Source organism: Dasypus novemcinctus, chromosome 7 (assembly GCF_030445035.2).
Source record: "Dasypus novemcinctus isolate mDasNov1 chromosome 7, mDasNov1.1.hap2, whole genome shotgun sequence".
NCBI lineage: Eukaryota > Metazoa > Chordata > Mammalia > Cingulata > Dasypodidae > Dasypus > Dasypus novemcinctus.
Genome location: NC_080679.1, coordinates 45,632,020 through 45,654,173, shown reverse-complemented (window position 1 = coordinate 45,654,173; position 22,154 = coordinate 45,632,020). Strand labels below are relative to the sequence as shown.

At 38.6% G+C, this 22,154-nt stretch overlaps 1 protein-coding gene across 1 annotated transcript; it reads left to right on the top strand.

Moving 5' to 3' along the window:
* The first annotated feature begins 1,427 nt into the window (after positions 1–1,427).
* Positions 1,428–22,153, top strand: C7H2orf69 (chromosome 7 C2orf69 homolog). Its single transcript, XM_004458949.5, has 2 exons — positions 1,428–1,928; positions 19,277–22,153. The coding sequence occupies exons 1-2, from the start codon at positions 1,596–1,598 to the stop codon at positions 20,099–20,101; spliced, it is 1,158 nt and encodes a 385-aa protein (XP_004459006.2). The 5' UTR covers positions 1,428–1,595; the 3' UTR covers positions 20,102–22,153.
* Position 22,154: the final 1 nt, after the last annotated feature.

Genomic DNA, 22,154 nt, shown 5'->3' with positions numbered 1-22,154 from the left:
TTTACTGAACCAATTTTCTTTTTAAAACACATCCTATCCCCATCCATAGTGACATTAATTAAAAGGTAAACCTATAAACAAGACCACAGAAATCCAAAGCCTCATTTGCAATACATGGACTTTTGGATTACATTTCAGTAATCCTCTGCCTAACACAGGGAAATAAACACAACATGTATATGATTTGCAAAATATAGTTAAGACTGTTTGCTTAAATGTGTTTATACATTCATTGGTATATATTTAGCCTCTCCTTCTTTTAAGTCAGTTATTTTTAGAAAACAGCAGATCTATCTAGTAAAAGTAATTGCATAATACTTGGTTAGTGACACTATTGTGATGTCAGAAGCAACGCAATAATTTAGACCAGAGGTTTGTATAGTACACTTCTATGAAGTCACTAAATATATATATATATATATATAGAGAGAGAGAGAGAGAGAGAGAGGGAAGGACGGAGGGAGAAAGAGAAAGAAACTTTTATAATTTGCTCATCTGCATTCCTTACTACAAGGCTATGTGTTAATATTTATATATATGGAGCAAAGAAACATTATATGTGCTTAAACATACACATATATGGACTCAGAACAGTTAAATATACTTAGTTCAATGCCTGGCCTATAATAAGCCCTGAATAAATGCTAGTTGTAATATATATAACTCTCTAATATTCTTCCCTACAAGTTTTAGTGCCTTGCCTCACAAGCACCTGAATTTAGTGTATTGGCACCCTTGCTCCTGTCCCATCTTTTAGCAACATTTAGCTAAATCTTATTCCTACACATCTGGCCCTAATAAAGTTGTTGGACACCTATGACTTCCCTACATCTGAACATTTTCCATTGTTCAAACTGGTTTTTGATAACATGAAAACGCCAAATCCTGTTGACTGCAAACACGACCCACTGCAAGCATGTGAGCGTGTCCCAATTTTACCTGTCATCCATATGCCCTGCTCCCAAGCAGAGGAAATTTCAGTTGCAACTTCATGAAACTAGAAAATTTCCTGTATCTAACTAATTCTACTCTAAACTCTAGGGTATGAGGAGATTCCCTTCATCCAAGGCACGTTGAAGTCTTCTCATAAATTTCTCTACAGGACAGAATTATTCTCCTTATAGCTTTGGTACTGTCACTCTTATTAGGATTGAAAGACTAGATAACCAACCATCACCTACCATAACGGGAGCATGTTATACTCAAACCGCTGCAGGACTACTGGAGAGCGACAAGGCCGCCTTCGCGGCTGCGCATGCGTCACAAAGGCCACCCACTGCTCAGCGTCCTAGGCTCTTTCCCAGCTCCTTTGCTCCCCTCCGGGTCTTTCTCAAACTTCCGTTCGAACTTCCCGGGCGGCAGAACCCACCAATCACAAACGTTTTCTCGGACGACGCCCTGCGAACCGGAGGTCGATTTTCTGCATACCCCGCCTTCCTTTACGCACGGTGCGCGCAGACGTCTTCTCTGACGCCACCATCGCTCGGGCTGCCCCCAGCCGGCAGCTGCCGCGGGCGGTTAGGCGGGCCGCCCAAGTCTTTTTCAAGACCCCCCCATCCCCACCTCACCCCGAACCGCTCTCGGGGCGGCGACTCATGTGGGGGTTCAGGCTGCTGCGGTCGCCACCACTGCTGCTCTTGCTGCCGCAGCTCGTAATTCGAGGAGCCGTGTACAGCCCTGAGGCCGGAACCATGAACCTAGGTAGCAGTAGCGACGCGCGATGCTCCCCCTCGGCCGAGGGGCACCGCCATCAGTGCCTGCGGCTGTCCTCGGTGCCTGGAGCCGACCCGCAGCGTAGCAACGAGTTGCTTCTGCTGGTGGCGGCAGGAGAGGGACAGGAGCAGCAGGGCCTCGGCCGGGACTGTGCGAGGGAGGAGCCGCAACCGCCGCCCCAGCACCACGTCCTCTATTTCCCCGGGGATGTGCAGGTAACCCGGGGCCTGCCTGAGCTCCTGCTCCCTACCCTGGGGCAATGCCCTTTCCCTAGATTCTTCTCTCGTGCCTGGTACCCGTTACTTTGCCTCGTTTGAAAACACCCACACGTGCACTCGGTGGGGGGTGGGGCTTTTCCATTACTCCATAAAATCCAGAACCGTCCTTGGCACATCTCTAGCCCTTTCCCTGTGGAGTCCCAGGGGGAAGGTGTCCTAGGAGGGATTCGACCTCGAAAGAGCCAGCTGCCATTCCAGGCATCGAGGATTTGGAATTTGAGGCACAAAAGGAATGAGGTATATTTTATTCTGTAAGTTGGTTTCTGAGAGGACTGTGTGTTAGAACAGAGGAGAGAAATTGCTCTTAAATTAGCACGTAGTAAATGCTGGCAGTAATTAAAAAACAAACAAAAAACCACTACAAGGCTATGACACTCAGACACCCTAAAAAAGGAGGTGAGGTTGAAGAAAAGAGTAATTGCTAAGGACTCCAATATTTCGATCCTCAGCTAAATTCTATACTTTTGTTTTTGCATGTGATTTTTATCTTAATTACTAATTTTTTAGCTACAGGCAATATGTCCGTGGCTATATTGTCTTGGAAGGTGAGACTTAATCTAGAACTGTGTGGTTTAATACTGTAGCCATTAGCCATATTGGCTATTTAGTTAATTAAAATAAATTCAGTTCCTCAGTCTCATTAGTTTCATTTTAAGTCTATCTGACTTGTGGATACTGTATTGGACAAGTCAAATATAGAGTATTTCCAGAGAACATCTCCATCATCACAGAAAATGCTTTTGGACAGCACTGTTATAGGCAGATAAAGCTAGATTATGCTGGATGTGTTTCTTATATCACGAAATAGTGTTAGTGGGTTGGGTTTTTTTTTTTGTATTTTTTTTTTACATTTCAAAAATTAGCATTTTATTTTGATTTGCATAAAGCAGTTCCACCATAGTCTTTCAGTGTTTAGGGTTTCTGAATGTCTTAAATGATCCTGACCAAGAAAATTCAGGTCTTCTATTTCTTCATTTAGTTCTCTTTCCACACACGGCAGCTAATTTTTTAACTTTTGAAATTTCAAGCTTACGGAAAAAGTTGCTGACATAATACAAAAATAACACATAGAACTCCATTACGCCTTAACCAAATCAGATATCAGATTTACCAACTCGTAATTTTGTTGCATTTGTCCTCCCTCTCTCCCTTCATTACCTAGCTTCCTTCTCAAACTTTGAGTGTCCATTGCATATATCATGTTCCTTTACCATTAAATACTTCCATGTATATTTCCTAAGAACAAGGATATTCGTTTATGAAGGCACAACGAGTACAATTATCAAGTTCAAGAAATTTAACATTGATATAAAGCATATAGTCTAAACAGTCTTCATCTGTCTCAATAATGACCCTTTGGGCATTTTCTCCTCCATTATATCCTGTTCAGGATCATCTATTACATTTAATTGTTATTGGTTCTTTAGTCTCTTTTTTAAATTGTAACATATTAATATATACAACATAAAATTTCTCATTGCAGCCTCTAAGCATACAGTTCTGTGGCAATAATCACATTCACGGTTTTGTACTACCATCACCACCATCTGTTATTGAAAATGTTCCATCATGCCAAACACACACCCTGCACCCATTATGTATTAACTCGCCTTTGCTCCTCTTACCCCATCCCTGGTGATACGTATTCTGCTCTCTGTCTCAATGAATTTGCATATTTTAGTTATTTCATGTAAGTAGAATCATACAATCTCAGTCCTTTTGTGTCTGACTTATATCACTCAACCTGTTCTCAAGGTTCATCCATGTTGTATCACATGTCAGAACTTCACCCCTCTTTATAAATTGATTTATATTTACATTTTGTATAAATGGAATTATACAATATGTTACACAGTATATTTAATTCATAGTAGCGCAGTCATACAATATTTGTCCTTTTGTGTCAGGCTTGCTGCACTCAACATAATGTTCTCCAGGTTCATCCATGTTGTCATATGCTTTATGACTTCATTTCTTCTTACAGCTGTATAATATTCCATTGTGTGAATACAGCACAGTTTTTTTATACATTCATTGGTTGAAGGACACCTGGGTTGTTTCCAGCTTTTGGAAATCGTGAATAGTGCCACTGTGAACATCGGCGTGTACATGTCTGTTCATGTCACTGCTCTCAGTTTTTGTGGGTATACACCTAAGAGTGGTATTGCAGAGTCACATGGCAAATCTATATTCAACTTCTTTAGGAACTGCCAAACAGTCCTCCACAGTGGCTGTACTATTCTACATTCCCACCAACAGTGAATAAGTGTTCCTCTCTCTCCACATCCTCTCCAGCACTTGTAGTTCTGTCTTTTTAATATGGCCATTCTGATAGGTATGAAATTATATCTCATTGTAGTTTTGATTTGCATTTCCCTAATTGCTAGTGATGTTGAACATTTTTTCATGTGTTATTTTTCCATTTGTATTTCTTTGGACAAATGTCTGCTCAAATCTTTTGCCCATTTTTAAATCAGCTTGTTTGTCTTTTTATTGTTTAACATCTCTTTATGTATGATGGATATCAAACCCTTATTGGACATGTGATTTTCAAATATTTTCTCCCATTTAGTTGGCTTCCTTTTCACCCTTTTGACAAAGTCCTGTGAGGTGCAAAAGTGTTTAAATTTTTGGAGGTCCCATTTATCTATTTCTTTTGTTTCGCGTGCTTTGGGTATAAGGTCCGAGAAACTATCACCTACTGCAAGGTCTTTAAGATGTTTCCATCTAGTTTCTTCTAGTTGTTTTATGGTCCTGGCTTTTATATTTAGGTCTTTGATCCCTTTTGAGTTTGTTCTTATATAGGGAGTGAGATGGAGGTCCTCTTTCATTCTTTTGCTTATAGATACCAAGTTCACCCAGCACCATTTGTTGAAGAGACTGTTTTGTCCTGTTAACATGGCTTTGGTAGGTTTATCAAAAACAGGTTGACTGTAGAGTTGACGGTTTATTTCTGGACTCTCAATTCTATTCCACTGATTAATGTGTCTCTCCCTATGCCAGTACCATGCTGTTTTGACCACAGTAGCTTTGCAATATGTTTCAAGGTCAGGGAGTGAAATTCCTCCCATTTTGCTCATGTTTTTAGAATGGTTTTGGCACTTTTCCTTCCAAATGAATCTGGTAATTGTCCTTTCTATTTGTGTAAATTAGGCTGTTGGAATTTTGATTGGTGCTGCATTGAACCTACAAATCAGTTTGAGTAGGACTGACATCTTCATGATATTTAGTCTTCTAATCCATGAACACAGACTGTCTTTCCATTTGTTTAGGTCTTCATTGATGTCTTTTAGCATTGTTTTGTAGTTTTCTGCATATAGGTCCTTTGATCCTTAGGTATTTGTGTCTTTTTGTTGCTATTGTAAATAGAATTTTCCCGCTGATTTCATCCTCAGATTGTTCCATACTAGTGTAAAAACATTACTGATTTGTGTGTGTTGATCTTGTGTCCTGCCACTTTGCTGAACTCATTTATTATCTCAGGTAACTTTGTTATAGACATTTCAGAATTTTCTAAACACAGGATCATGTCATGTGCGAATAGTGAGAGTTTTACTTCCTCTTTTGCTATTTGGATGCCTTTTATTTTTTCTTGTCTACTTGCTCTAGCTAGAGCATCAGGTACAATGGTGAATAACAATGGCAACAAAGGGCATCCTTGTCTTGTTTCTGATCTTAGAGGGAAAGCATTCAACCTTTCCCATTGAGTACAATGTTGGCTGTGGGTTTTTTCATATATGCTTTTTATCATATTGAGAAATTTTCCTTCTATTCCTATCTTTCAAAGTGTTTTTATCAAGAAAGAATGCTGGATTTTGTTGAATGCCTTTTCTGCATTGCTTGAGGTGATTATGAGGTTTTTTCTTTCAATTTGTTAGTGTGGTGTATTACATTGATTTTCTTATGATTCTTTCAATTTGTTAGTGTGGTGTATTACATTGATTTTCTTAGCCTTGCATACCAGGAATAAACCCCACTTGGTCATGATGTATAAGTCTTTTGTTATGCTGTTGGATTCAGTCTGTGAGTAGTTTGTTGAGAATTTTTGCTTCTATATTCATTACATATTGGTCTGTAATTTTCTTTTCTTCTAGTGTCTTTATCTGGCTTTGGTATTAGAGGAATGTTGACTTCATAAAATGTGTTGGGTAATTTTCCCCCCTCTTCAATTTTTTGGAAGAGTTTAAACAGGATTTGTGTTAATTCTTCTCAAGATACTTGGTAGAATTCATCTATGAAACCATCTGTCCTGGACTTTTCTTTGTTGGGAGATTTTTGATGATGGATTCAGTGTCTTTAAATATGATTGGTTTATTAAGTTCTTATATTTCTTGTAGTGTCAGTGTAGGTTGTTTGTGCATTTTTAGAAATTTGTCTATTTCATCTATGTTGTCTAGTTTGTTGGCGGTTCTCATAATACCCTTTTATAGTAACTTTTTATTTCTATGGGTTCAGTTGTGACTTCTCCCCCTTCATTTTTTATTGTATTTATTTGCATCTTCTTTCTTTTTTCTTTGTTAGTTTAGCCAGGAGTTTGTCAATTTTATTGGTCTTCTCAAAGAACTAGCTTTTCGTTTATTCTTTCCTTCTACTTGTTTTTGATTGGTTTGCTGTTCTTTTTCTAGTTTCTCCAGTTGATTTTAGCTCTTCTTTTTTAATATAGGTGTTTAGGGCTATAAATTTCCCTCTCGCGACTGACTTTGTGGTATCCCATAAGTTTTGATAAGTTGTGTTCTTATTTTCATTTGTTGTAATATATTTACTGATTTCACTTGCAATTTCTTCTTTGACCCATTGATTATTTAGGAGTGTGTTGTTTAACTTCCACACCTTTGTGAATTTACCACTTTCCTGTCATTATTGATTTCCTGTTACATTCCATTATCATCTGAGATAGTGATTTATATAATTTCAATCTAATTTTTTTATCCACCCCCTTCCCCTGCCCCCAAGATGGCTCCCTCATCTGTCTGCTCATTGTCTCTGCTCTTTTTCTTTAGGAGGCACTGGAACTGAACTCTGAACCTCCCATATGGGAGGCGTGTGCCCAACCGCTTGAGGCCCATCTGCTCCCCTAATTTCAGTCTTTTTATTTTTATTGAGAGCCTCATTGTGACCTAACATATGGTCTATCCTGGAGAAAGATCCATGGGCACTTGAAAAGAATGTATACTCTGCTGAGTTTGGGTGCAGTGTTCTGTAAATGTCTGTTAGGTCTAACTCGTTTTTCATATTGTTCAAGTTGTCTGTTTCCTTGTTGATCTTCTGTCTAGTTGTTCTATCTAATGATGTGAGCAGTGTGTAGAAGTCTCCAGCTATTATTGTAGAGATGTCTGTTTCTCGCTTCAGTTTTGCCAGAGTTTGCCTCATATTTTGGGGCACCTTGGTTGGGTACGTAGATATTTATGACTGTCATATCTTCCTGGTAGATTTTTCCTTTTATTAATATATAATATCCTGTATCTCTTATAACTTTTTGCATTTAAAGTTTGTTTGTCTGATATTGGTTTAGCTACCCTTGCTCCTTTTTGGTTACTATTTGCATGGAGTATATTTTTCCAACCTTTCACTTTCAGCTGGTTTGTATCCCTGGGTTTAAGATGAGTCTCTTGTAAGCAGCATATGGATGGCTCATGTTTTTCATTCGTTCTGTCAGCCTGTATCTTTTGATTGGGGAGTTTAATCCATTCGCATTCACTGATATTACTGCAAATGCTTTATTTCCACCATTTGATTCTTTGGTTTTCATATGTCATATCTTATTTTCATTTGTCTTTTTCCTCTTTCATTTATCCTTTCTGCTGTTCTTTCTTCCATACTCTCCTCCTTGCCCCTCTCCTGTCTTTTTCTTTTAGGCTGTAAGGCTTCCTTTAATATTTCCTGCAAAGGTGGGGTTTTTTTTTTTACAAACTTTCAGTTTCTACTTGTTGGTGAATATTTTAAACTCACCCCCATATTTGAAGGACAATTTTGCTAGATAAAGAATTCTTAGCTGGCAGTTTTACTCTTTCATTATCCTAATTGTATATACCACTGTCTTCTTGCCTCCATGGTTTCTGTTGAGAAATCCGCACTAAGTCTTATTGGATATCCCTTGTATGTAATGGTTTGCTTCTTTCTTGCTGCTCTCATAATTTTATCTTTATCTCTGACATTTGGCATTCTGAGTAGTTTATGTCTTGGAGTAGGTCTATTCAGATTTATTTTGATTGGGGTACGCTGTGCTTCTTGGACATGTAAGTTCATTTCTTTCATGAGAGATGGGAAATTTTCACCTAGTATTTCCTCATACTCTTTCTGTGCCTTTTCCCTTCTCTTCTCCTTCTGGAACTTCCATGACACATTTGTTGTTGCGTTTCGTGTTGTCATTCAACTCCTGAGCCCCTGCTCAATTTTTTCCATTCTTTTCTCTCTTCAATTCCAGCTGTTCTGTCTTCTCTATCACTATTCTATCATTTTGACTCTGCTGTTGTATGCCTCTAATGTGTTTTTTATCTCACCTATTGTGTCCTTCAGTCCCATGGGCTCTGTTACTTTTGTATTCAGATTTTCATTTTCTTCTTTGTGCTTACTCAGCGTCCTTTTGATGTCGTTTATCTCTTTAGCCATATTTCTTTTAACTCATTAGCTTGATCTTGGAAATTTGTGTGCATCTCATTAATTAGCTGTCTGAAATCCTGTATCTCCTCTAGGATTTTGATACATTCCTTTTCTTGGGCCATGTCTTCCATTTTCTTAGTTTGGCTCATAATTTTTTTGCTGATATCTAGGCATGTGATTAGGGTGGTAAATTTACTCAGCTGCCCAATTTCTCTCTTTTTCATAGGAATTTAATGGTGGAAGGTTGTGTGTTACGTGATTCAACCTGGATCTTTAGGATTGTTGCTGTTAGATGCTCAAAACTGGGCTCTGGACCTGCTTCCTGGGTCCTTGGAAAGGGAGGTTAAAGGCTGGAAAAAGCTGCTCATTTACTTTTGATTTCCTTGTGTGCACTTCTTTGGTCTACCAGCAGATGGCACGCTTCGGCAGCCCTTTCAGTTAAATGCCCCATCGAGTGTGTTTGCTGCAACATGGACTGGATCAGTGTGATTTAGGTTCCTGCCTGGAGGCTAAGAGCCTTGTATTTCAAACTTTCTCAGAGACAGTTCTCCAACCTTCTCTGGCAGCCTCCTCCCTTTTCCCAGGTAGGAAACAATTTCACTCTCCTCTGCATCCTCAACAATCAGTCCCAGTTAGTGGAGAGGGAGATTGAGAGGGTCAGATATCTTTAGTCCCTTGCTCGCTTCCAAGGCAAACAACAATGACATAGTTCTGCCTAGCCTGGAAGGGTTCCTGGGACACAACAGACCAAATCTGTGTTTCAAAAACGGAGTCATCCTTAGCCGGTGTCCCTCTCTCTCCTATTTCCTGGGGATGTGGATCCCTGGGACCCCCTTTGTCTGTCACTGCTGGCCCCGAGGCCTGAGAATTCAAAAGTGTCTTTAGTTGTGGGGGAGAGTGCTGGCAGTAGTAGCTGCCACTCCTGCTTCACAGTTTTGCCATCACAGTCATTTTCCTTTGTCCCTCTCTCTTATGGGTGGTGTCCAGCCTTTCCCTGGTGTCCCAAACCCTAGAATGTTTTTTTTCCAGGCTGTTTCTGCCTGTCCTCTAGCTATCTTTATGGGAGAGAAGAGAGTTCCATGTCTTTCTAGTCCATCATCTTCCTGGAAGTCTCCTCATTCCTTTTTACAGTTGAGTAACAATCCATTGTATGTTTATACATTTTGTTTATGCATTCATCCATTGGTGCACACTTGAGTTGCTTCCACCTTTTAGCTATTGTGAATAATGCTGCTGTGACCATAGGTGTATATATATCTGTGAATCCCTGCTTTCTGTTCCTTTGGTTATATACCTAGAAGAAGTGTTGCTGGGCCATATGGTAATTCAGTGCTTGACATTTTGAGGAACTGCCAAACTGTTTTCCAGAGTGGCTGCACATTTTACATTCTCACCAACAATGTATTAGAGTTCATATTAATAGCCATTCTAGAGGATGTGAAGTAGTATCTCTTTGTGGTTTTGATTTCTATTTCTCTAATGATTAGTGATGTTGAGCATCTTTTCAAGTGCTTACTGGCCATCTGTTTATCTTTGGAGAATTTTCTGTATATGTCACTTTGAATTGAGGTATTTGTCTTTTTGTTGTTGACTTGTAGGATTTATTTACATATTCTGGATAGTAAACCTTATGAGATAAATGGTTTCCAGGTATTTTCTCCCATTCTATATGTTGTCTTTTCACTTTATTGATAATGTCCTTAGACACATAAGTGGTTTTAATTTCTATTTTTCTTCCTTTCCCTCCCCCACCCTGCTGTTTTTGCTGTCCATTCACTGAATGATCTTCTCTATCTGTCTCTCTCTTTTTGTCCTCTTGTCTTTCTCCTCTAGGATTCAATCCTGGGGAACTTTGATATGTAGAGAGGTTCCCTCTTGATTGTGTCACCTCAGTTCCTGGTCCCTGTTATGCTTCACCTTGACTCTCCCCTTCATCTCTCATTTGTTGTGTCTTCATCTTGCTGCATGACTCACTTCCCAGGCACTGGCTCACCGCGTGGGTACTCAGTTTGCCATGCGGGCACTCACACAGGCGCTTGGCTCACCACATGGGCACTGGCTCGCTGCACGGGCATACTTTCTCTTCTTTTTCACCAGGAGGTCCCAGAGTTCGAACCCAGGTCCTCTCATATGGTAGGCAGAGGCCTTATCACTTGCGCTACTTCTGCTTCCCAACGTTTTTAGTTTTGAAGAAGACTAATTTATACATTTTTTCTTTCTTTGCTCATGCTTTTGGTATAAAGTCTAAGATTCCTTTGCCTAATACAAGGACCTGAAAACATCTCCCTGTTTTCTTCTTAGAGTTTTATAGTTTTAACTCTTCTTTTTAGGTCATTGTTCCATTTTGATTTAATTTTTGTATGTGATATGAGGTATGGGTCCACTTTCATTCTTTTGCATGTGGGTATCTAGTTTTCCCAGCACTATTGGTTGAACAGACTATTCTTTCTACATTGAGTGGACTTGACACTCTTGTAAAAAATCAATTGGCTATATATTTGTAGGTTTATTTCTAAGCTCTCAATTAAATTCCATTAGTCTGTATGTCTGTCTGGTACCAGTACCATATTGTCTTGATTACTATAGCTTTGTAATAAGTTTTAAAATTAGAAAGTGTGAGTCTTCAACCTTTTTCTTTTTCGTAATTATTTTGCCTATTCGAGACCCTGTGCCATTCCAAATAAATTTGGTGATTTGTTTTCCCATTTCTGCAAAGAAGGCTGTTGGATTTTTGATGGGGATTGTGTTGAATCTATAAATTGCTTTGGGTAGTATTGACATCTTAATGATACTGTCTTCCAGTTCATGAGCATGGGATATCTTTATTTATTTAGGTCTTTAATTTCTTGGTTAAATTTATTCCTTGATAATTTATTCTTTTAGTTGGTATTGTAGATGGAATTGTTTTCTTGATTTCCTTTTTGGATTATTTATTGTTGGTTGTATAGAAATACACTAATTTTGGTGTGTTGATCTTGTACCCCACCACTCTACTGAATTAATTTATTAGAATTTATTTTTTTTTAAATTGGTACTTTAAAAAGATATACTTAGGGAAGCGGACTTGGCCCAGTGGTTAGGGCATCCGTCTACCACATGGGAGGTCCACGGTTCAAACCCCGGGCCTCCTTGACCCATGTGGAGCTGGCCCACGCACAGTGCTGATGCGCACAAGGAGTCCTGTGCCACGCTGGGGTGTCCCCTGCGTAGGGGAGCCTCACGCGCAAGGAGTGCACCCCATAAGGAGAGCCGCCCAGTGCAAAAGAAAGTGCAGCCTGCCCAGGAATGGTGCCGCATACACAGAGAGCTGACACAACAAGATGATGCAACAAAAAGAAATACAGATGCCTGTGCCGCTTACAACAACAGAAGCGGACAAAGAAAAACACGCAGCAAATAGACACGGAGAACAGATAACTGGGGCGGGGCGTGGGGGAAGGGGAGAGAAATAAATAAATAAATCTCTAAAAAGATATACTTAGCAATCCAAGGTGGCATCAGAGTAGCTCAGGCAGGGCTCAGCTGTCTTGCAAAATAGGGAAGAAGGCACAGAAGTCTTCTGAAGGCGCCAGTTTGGAAAAACCTCCCCACTTGTGGTAAGATGGCTGACTAGAAAGACGTGGAACTCTTCTCTCTCAGAAAAATTGCTAGAGGTTAGGCAGTTTATATATATTTGGGACATTCCAATTTTTGTCTATTTTATATCCTTTTAAAAATTCTGTTTTGCTAAAGGCTAGGATATATAGAAGACCGTGCCCTATGGTGGTGTATGCTCGTCATGTACCTTGAGGTTCCTGTGCTCTGATGTGCAACCCTCTGAGGTTGAATTTGATTATGATAGTTCCAGCTTTCCTTCTTGGGATGTCTATACGCTCAGGGAAGATACCCCCTTATCCCATTTTTGATGGAAGTACAGCTCCCATCTAGTGTAGCTCTCTTGCTCTGCTATAAGGGCACTTGATCTAGCTTAAATCTTTATTGTGAATGACTCCAAATTCTTGGAGACACATGTCAAGTTATCCTAAAAATCTTTAGTACATTACTCCAATAGCAGTATGGAATGGACCCAGTACAATTTTTTAGGTCAGCAAGCATCTAACTTGGAGTAAGTACCCCTTAATCTTTCCAAAGGGTTCTCTTGCTGCCTGCTTCACTTGGCTTAAGGTTGGGGATGAGGAAAAGCACACCTTAGTGTACCGACATGGTGCAGGGTAAATGTATTTACATTCCCTATTTGGATGAAAAAATCTCTCCAAAGAAAGCCTCTCTTCCCTCATTGACTCTTTAGCCTTTTATATAGAATGGACAAGTTTAGATTTGAAGAGCTGGTTTTGGCTGCCTTTTAGAAGTCCTATGGAGGTGTCTCAATGCCTCTTCTTAGAATGAGGAAGTACTTAACCATTGTTCTCAGACCTGGGCTGTGACAACAGGAACAATCCCATTTTTATCTTTTGGTACACATGGTTCCTTAAAAAGTATTTTTCCCCTTTGATCATGTAACTTGGGGATGATCAAGGAAAATGCTCATTCACTAAATACTATATAAGTGATTATAATATTTAGGACCTCATATTTAGTTATAAAAAGGATTTAGAGGGGAATGGATGTAGCTCAAGCAGTTGAGCACTGGCTTCCCGGGTTCAGTCTCTGGTACCTCCTAAAAACAAAACAAACCAATGAAAAATCCACCTGGGGAAAGCTGATGTAGCTCAGTGGTTGTGCGCCAGCGGCTTCCCACATATGAGATCCTGGGTTTAATTCCCAGCCCTGGTACCTGGAAAAAAAAATATAGAGGATTCCCACCCTTTGAGATCTAAGCTCCTTCGATTTATGATAATTGAATATATCACAAATCTTTTTTTTTTTAAGTTTTTTTTTTTAAAGATTTATTTATTTCTCTCCTCTTCCCTCCCCCCCACCCCGGTTGTCTGTTCTCTGTGTCTATTTGCTGCGTCTTCTTTGTCCGCTTCTGTTGTTGTCAGCAGCATGGGAATCTGTGTTTCTTTTTGTTGCATCATCTTGTTGTGTCAGTTCTCCGTGTGTGCGGCACCATTCCTGGGCAGGCTGCACTTTTTTTCGCTCTGGGCAGCTCTCCTGACGGGGCGCACTCCTTGCGCGTGGGCTCCCTTATGCAGGGGACACCCTGCATGGTACGGCACTCCTTGCACGCATCAGCACTGCTCATGGGCCAGCTCCACACGGGTCAAGGAGGCCCGGGGTTTGAACCACGGACCTCCCATATGGTAGACAGACACCCTAACCACTGGACCAAGTCCGCCACCTATCACAAATCTTAAGTGCAGAAAGCAGTAGTGATGTGGGCTATGGGTGGGAGGCTCTTTGTCTGTCTGTCCTGACATTTGAGTGTGGGACGGTGAGAGGCTGCAGCCCTTCCCCTGGTAACCATGGCAACGACTCCAGTCCCAGGAAACAGTTTATCAATGCAAACTCAATAAACTTTAAATATTCAGGAAAAATGCAAACCAAATGTGCTAAAAGCTTATCTAGAATGTATGAAGTCCATGCTAAAAGCTTACCTAGAATGTGAAAGATATATGCTAATTCAAGCGTATTGAGACTGAAACAAAAGAACCATTTGGCCTTTCCTCTCTGTATAAAAGGAACTCAAAAATCTTGTTGGAGGCTCAGGTGTGAAACAGAAAGCTCCCGAGTCTGGCCGGCCATCAATAAACCATTTTTCCTTCTCAAAATCATTCCTGAGTCCTGGCCTTTGTATACGCAAATAAATGAACCTCTCTCAAATTCTACAACAATAGCAGAATCCATAAGTAGTCAAATGTTGACCTTCTTGGAATAAGTATTTCTTTAACATAAAAGGCAAAGTATTAATATTAAAGAAAGTCAGACTTTCAGAAGGAATTGAATATCCTAGGGAGGATTATCAAAGGACATGAACAGGGAATTAACAAACAAAAAAAAAGAAAATTGGCAATAAATGAAGAAAAATGCTGAATCTGATTAGGAATCAGAAAATGAAATAAATATAAAATAAGACATCATTTTCTCATAGTAGCAAAGGTAAAAAAAAATGCTACTAGCCAGTGTGGGCAAGAATGGGGGAAAATGGGCACTCTTGTATATTTCCTGTGGGAGTGTAAACTGGTGTTAATCTTTCTCATGGAAAGTCTAAACATTTTGATGTAAATCTGTATTATTTATTATTATGGAATCATGTCTACAAAATATTTTAAGTGAAAACTATGCATAAGCTTATTGTTTGGAGGGAGAAATAAAGAAGGCTCTCATATACATATATGTGAATGTATAAAAGAAAACTGGAAGGCTAGATACCAACATTTTGATGATTATCTCTAGTTAGTGGTTTTATGATTGTTTTTTCTATCTTCTTTACACTTCTGTGTATAGTCTGAAATTTTGTAGTGAATATTTTATTATTTTAAAATAGAAATAATGTGTATATAAAAATTCAGGGTATTTAAGGTTATGTGTTAGAAAGATAGTTTCCCTTTCATTCCATCCCTCCGGGCTTCCATTTTCCTTCCCCATGGCTACCACTGTTAATGGATTTATATATCCTTCCAGAGATATTCATTGCTTGTGTAAACTTTTCTCTTTTAAACACAAATGATAGCTATAGCATACAGGGTTCTCTCACCCTTATCTTTTTTTTTTTTTTTTTTTTTTTTATTGATTTTGTAATAATATTACATTAAAAATATATATGTGAGGTCCCATTCAACCCCACCCCTCCACCCCACCTCTCCCCCCCCCCCCCCCAGCAACACTCGTTCCCATCATCATGACACATCCATTGGATTTGGTAAGTACATCTTTGGTCACCTCTGCACCTCATAGTCAATGGTCCACATCATGGCCCATACTCTCCTCCATTCCATCCAGTGGGCCCTGTGAGGATTTACAATGTCTGGTGATTGCCTCTGAAGCACCATCCAGGGCAGCTCCATGTCCCAAAGACGCCTCCACCTCTCATCTCTTCCTGCCTTTCCCCATACCCATCAGCCACCATGTCCACTTTTCCCAATCCAATGCCACCTCTTCTATGTGGACATTGGATTGGTTGTGTCCATTGCACCTCTATGTCAAGAGGAGGCTCAGATTCCACATGGATGTTGGATGCAATCCTCCCACTTTCAGTTGTAATCACTCTAGGCTCCATGGTGTGGTGGTTGTCCTTCTTCAACTCCATCTTAGCTGAGTGTGATAAGTCCAATAAATCATATTGTAGGTGCTGGAGTCTGTTGAGGCTCAGGACCTGGCTATCACATTGTCAGTCCAGAGATTCAAATCCGCTAAATATATCTTAAACCCCAACATTAACTGCACCTCCATCACCTTAGCATGAAAGTCTTATGAAGGAAGATCCCATCTGAGTCCAGATTCATCACACATAAACACCAGTTCCAAAAAGGGGCCATCTGACCTGGTAGTTAACCCCATCGGCCATGACCATAACTCCCATGGGTCTCTTTAGCCCTCGAAGGAACCGATATCTGGGGGTTGTATCTGCTTTATCTGTCTCTCTGACTCTGCTCAGTTGTGCATGAGGGCAATCCTTCTGCCAGCCTCCAGACTCTTTTTTAGAAACTCGTAGCCATATAAACTCATTTCTCTTTTCCATTTCCCCCTTACTTTAGGTCAAACAGCATTTTAAAGTCATGTTATTTTATGTAGACAGGGATATTCTGCTGATCCACATTGAACCTTCCGTATAAGGTCATTTTCCAGTTGCATCATCAGTTGGTAGTTGATAGTGGTCCCTCGGTGCCAGGGAGGCTCATCCCCGGGTGTCATGTCCCACGCTGGGGGGAAGGCATTGCATTTACATGCTGAGTTTGGCTTCGAGACTGGCCACATTTGAGTAACATGAAGGCTGACAGGAGGAAATTCCCAGGCACAATGTTGCTCTAGGCCTTGTTCTTATTTTAGGCTTATCAGCTCACAAGCATAGTCATTAGCATCAGGGGCTCACTGTTGAACCCTCACTCCCTCCCGGTCCCCGCCGCTGTACCTGGGAGACTATCGCTGCTCCCCTAGGGACCACGACAGAACACCATTGGCCAGGAACCCAGTACCCCCCCTGCTGTGGTTTTTAATTGTTGCCACTATGAGTATATCCAAACATTACCATGCACCCTGGACATATGTTCTGTACAGCTCCCTGTCAGCCATATATCACCTGTCATTGGCATCGCATACCAGTATCCCTCCATTGCCATTGTTGAAACACTCTGTGATCCAGAACTCCCTGAAATTTGAAGCCCAATATAATGTCATGGTCCCTTACTAGGGAATGGCATATAGCGATGGATTTAAAGGTTAGATAAAGAACTTTCTCACCCTTATCTTATAGCCCATATGAGTAGTCATAAAGTTGCTGTATTCTTTTGAAGCAGAATAAATAGCCTGATAGATATTTACTTCCAAATGTGTGCAAGTATATCAGTGAGATAAATTCCTAGAAGTGGAATTATTAATTCAAAAGAAAGGTGCAGGGGAGTGGATGTGTCTCAAGCAGTTAAGCGCCTGCCTCCCAAATGGGAGGTCCCGCATTTGGTTCCTAATGCCTCCTGAAAAAAACAAAAAGCAAACAAAAAGCAAAACAAATGAAAAAAACCAACTCAGGGAAGCCAATGTGGCTCAGCGGTTGAGTGCCAGCTTCCCACATATGAGGTCCCAGGTTCAATCCCCAACCCCTAGTACCTTAAAAAAAAAAAAGGTCTGTTTTAAACTGTTTGATATATATTGTACATTATTGTTAAGAAATAAAGAAAAGTCACAAAGTTATTTCTCTTTTTCTCATACTCTATATCCAATCCATCAGCAAATCCTGCTGACTCTACCATCAAAATATGTTCAGGATCTGACCAAATCTTACCACCTCCACCTGTATTACCACTCTGGTTCAAGCCACCATCTTCTCTCATCTGGATTTCATTTCAGGGGCCTCTGATTGGCTTCCATGCTTCTGCTATTAACCCTTCACACAGCCAGAATAATCTTTCCAAAACAGATTATATCAGTCCTCAGTTCCAAACCCTTTCAGACCAAAAGCCAAAGTCTTCACATTGTCTTACAAGGCCCTTTATGATTGGTACCTTCTCGTCCCCCCAAAAATGTCTCTGTCCTTCTTTGTGATCACGTTTGCTCCTCATTCACTCCATTAGAGCCACCTCATTGCTGTATGTTGCTTTTGCCAGGTGTGCTTCCACCAAAGGACCTATTGCAGTTCCTATTCTTTCTGTCTGAAATATCCACATGGCTCACTCTCTCCTTCAGATTCTTCTCAACTTTTTCCTTTTTGGAGAAGCCTTTTCTCACTACCCTCTGTTAAATAATAATCTTTCACTATCTCCAAGACCTTGCACTCCTTTCCCCCCTGATTTATTTATCATACTCTGTGGTACTTACCACCATCTAACGTGCTTTGTGCTGTCTAAAATGGTAGCCACTAGGCCACATGGCTATTGACCACTTGAAATGTGGTTAGTCTACTTGAGGAACTGAATTTTTTATTGTATTTAATTTTAGTTAATTTAAATTTAAATTTAAAACTGATACTAGATTCAGTTCCTGGAGAACCTTTAAGAATGTGTGGAACAACTTGGGTATGTGAATCTACTTTTTCAATGGTAAATTTTATGAAATGTAAATTCAGATAAAGTATTTCCAGTGAAAATTCAGTATCCAAATTGAGATGTGCTATAAGTGTAAAATATACACTGGCTTTTTAAAACCTAGTGAGAAAAAGAATATCATATTCTTTCAGTGATTTTTTTAATATTGGTTATCTGTTGGAATAATATTTTCAATATACTAAAATATTAAAATTAATATATATAAATTATATATAGTGATTATAAATAAATAAGTAAAAGACAAAAATCTGAATAGAAAAGGGACTAAGGATATGAACAGGCACAGGTAGAAAATCAGATGCCTAATAAGTACAGGAACAGAATTTGAACCTCATTCTAAGTTTCAGTAAATCCAAATTAAAATGAGTTATCCTGTGCCTAAGGAATTTAACAAAGATAACAGGAAACTTTTACATACCTCTCTGGAAGGTAGGATTGTAGTTTATGTAGTTTTAAATTATGAATATTACTTGACCTAGTTTTTCCAAATCTAGGAATTTAAGATTGTAATCAAAGATGTGTACAAAGATTTTTCTAGTGTTTCTTGCAGCTTTGTTTGTAATGCCAGAATGGAAATAAAACATAGACTTTAGGTTGTTAGAGTAATGCAAAGAGGCATACCAAAGAAAGAGGGGTATAGGAAAATAGATATTTTAAAATTCAGTGTTGGTCAAAAGTCTGTCTAAACCAAATTTATTTTCTCAGTTAATGTAATGTATTAGGAAAATTGATCACATGTATACTAAATGAAATTTATAAGATTATCTGTAATCCTTCTAAATTAAGTTTTATTTAAAAAATTTCTACCATGCTCTTTAGTTATAATTTTCTCTCTTGATGGATTTGAGGCTTAAACTGAACATGTGTTTTGTTCAAAATCTTATAACCAGAAACTTGTCACAAATTTATAGTTTTCATTTCTAGTACATTAATTATAGTTCATTACAGGATCCTAACTTTGTCCACATTAAGTATGGGAGATAATTTTGTGAAAATAATTTTATATAAATGTGTACTAATGTCTGTTTCATCTTTCTTACCTTTCAGAATTACCATGAAATTATGACTCATCATCCTGAGAATTATCAGTGGGAAAACTGGAGTCTAGAAAACGTTGCCACCATTCTAGCTCATCGGTTCCCCAGTAGTTATATTTGGGTGATAAAGTGTTCCCGAATGCATTTGCACAAATTCAGCTGCTATGACAATTTTGTGAAAAGCAACATGTTTGGTGCCCCAGAACACAATACTGACTTTGGCGCTTTCAAGCATCTTTATATGTTATTAGTTAATGCTTTTAACTTAACTCAAAACAGTTTGCTATCAAAGAAGAATGTGAATGCTTCAAATAAGGATTCCAAAGCATCTAATTGTAGATCCAGTTCTTATACTACTAATGGTTGTCAGGGAGAGAAAGAGAGGACCTGTGAAAAATTTGATGAGTCTGCCATGAGTTTTTATCCACCATCACTAAATGGTGCATCTTTTACTTTGATTGGATTCAGTAAAGGTTGTGTCGTTTTGAACCAGTTGCTCTTTGAATTGAAAGAAGCCAAAAAAGACAAGAACGTAGATACCTTTATCAAAAGCATAAGAACAATATACTGGCTGGATGGTGGTCATTCTGGAGGAAGCAATACTTGGGTTACTTGTCCAGAAGTCTTGAAAGAATTTTCACACACAGGAATTGTCGTTCACACCCATGTAACACCTTACCAAGTACGTGATCCAATGAGATCTTGGATTGGAAAGGAGCACAAGAAATTTGTTCAGATACTTGGGGATTTTGGTATGCAGGTGACCAGCCAAATTCATTTTGCAAAGGAAGCTCCTTCTATAGAGAATCACTTCAGGGTTCATGAAGCATTTTGAGACTGCAAGAATATCAAAGTTCTTGTTGAGTGGAAGAGTATAAGCACTTTGTCACAAATTCAGATGAGATTTAATTCGATAGATGCATCATCAGTTTGGGGGTGGGGGGACGCACACATTCCTAAAGTTATGAGTATTCTTTGCTTGTGAATGTGAGCAATTTTAATTTGGACTGTGAATGACAGTTAATTTGAAATCTAAAAATGTGTGGTGAGGAGGAGATATCAGACCCTTAAAAATAAAAGTTAGAGTATAGTCCTTATAAAAGGTAACAAAAATTTTTGTTGATTTTCTAAATGTTTTAAGCTAATTTTGGTGACACTATAACAGTAATTATCTATTTTGTTACTCAAAACTTTTGAGTGGAAACACTCCATTTCTCGTCAAACAAAGGAAAGGCACACCGATGTTTTCCATAATTTTCGAGTAACTGTACCATGTCTCTTATGTTTTGTAAAGTCATGGACTCACTCTTTAAAATGTTACCAAGTGCTTTTTTTCTCCTGAGTCCAGATATATTTGTTTCCAATGTCCAAGAATGTAATAGTTAAAGTTGGTTTTTACAAACATATTACACTTAAGCACAGTGGCTTAATTTTTAATTGACAACTTTTGGATAAGACATTTTGGGGTGTTGAATCTTAGCCATTCATTTAAATTGAGCATAATTATGTATATTGGGTAAAGCTATACTACAGAGCAGATTTCAGATCTTTTCATTCTGTCTTTTGAAAGCGATCATCTTGGGTAAAATAAATATATAATGCTCTATTTGTTAGTTCTCTATTGAAAAGGAGACAGATTCCTCAGATCTAAGTCAGTGTTTCTCCAGAAGCATGATTTCCTCTGCCAAAAGAAAACAGCTCTCTTTGGCCAAAAGCAAAATTATATTCCTATGAGAAAAGTTACAAGGGAAAGTTTGAAGACACAAATGATTTAATTTTGGCTCAAAAACTGAATTTGCTTAACACTGCTACATAATTTGGGTAGTTTCCTTCTGCCCGTTTTTTCTTGACCTAGATAAATATATTTTGAGAAACCAAGATCTAATGGATGTCAACCAATATTGAAACATAACTTTATGTTTACAAGGTGAGCATTCCCTTTTTTACTGCTTATTAATGAATGCCTTTTGCAAGTCATAAAATAAGCAGAGAAGTAACATGCTGTTTCAGGACTGAAGAAAAATAAGACACTGAAGATTAGTATCTTAATCATCCAGAATATCTAAATGTATAAAACAATATAGAACATAAATGTTAATTTCTTAGTTTCTTCCCAGAACTATATTTTAATGACTATAAATGCATTCCAAATATTTAGACTCATGAAAAAGAATTCTTACCTATCAAAGGCTTAAAAATAACATCCTTTTTTAACACTTAATTTTAATAAACTTTAGAATATTGTCTAAATAGTTTTGTTTTTAAAACAAAGTAGTTTTGTATTGCTTTAACTTCCTGTTTCTTTTGAGACCAAAAATTCCCTTCAAGAAAACAAGTCAGCCCGATTCCAGCCTTTTATTTATTACTTTGCCTTTAAACACCATGATTTCTTGAATGGATGTTTTCAATTTGTTTAATAATCCTTGACTAAATTTACATGTATCTAATGTAAAGTAACTGAGTTGCTGAGGAGGGAAAATGAAAAAAGTGGGACTCAGCAGGATTCATAAAAAAATCTGATATTTAAAAATCTAGGTTTTTCAGCTATCCAGTCATGTGAATGCTAAGTTATAATCATTATATGTTGAATCAGTATTAAGAATAACTCACTGGGCACCTGGAACTGCCATTGCAGCAAAGTGAGGCAAGGTTGAAAATAAAAATATTCTTGAATTAAAATACATTCAAGTTGATCCATATTCAAATGTCTTCTCTTACTACTTCAAATTTGTCTTTTCTCCACCTGTGTTTAAAACTTTTTGTGTTAGTAGATGTTTTTTGGATTGTGCCTTTGTCACGAAGGACAAAATTAGTGATACAAATAATGTGAAAGTTTTACCACCACAGCATGAATGTATAATTGTATTAAAATTAATATGCCACAAAAG

What these genes read in the sequence shown, in the direction of transcription:
- C7H2orf69 (XM_004458949.5), top strand. Translation starts at nt 1,596, where the DNA reads ATGTGGGGGTTCAGGCTGCTGCGGTCGCCACCACTGCTGCTCTTGCTG. An exon ending in ATTTCCCCGGGGATGTGCAG is followed by an intron (nt 1,929 to 19,276) that starts GTAACCCGGGGC and finishes CTTACCTTTCAG; the next exon opens with AATTACCATGAAATTATGAC.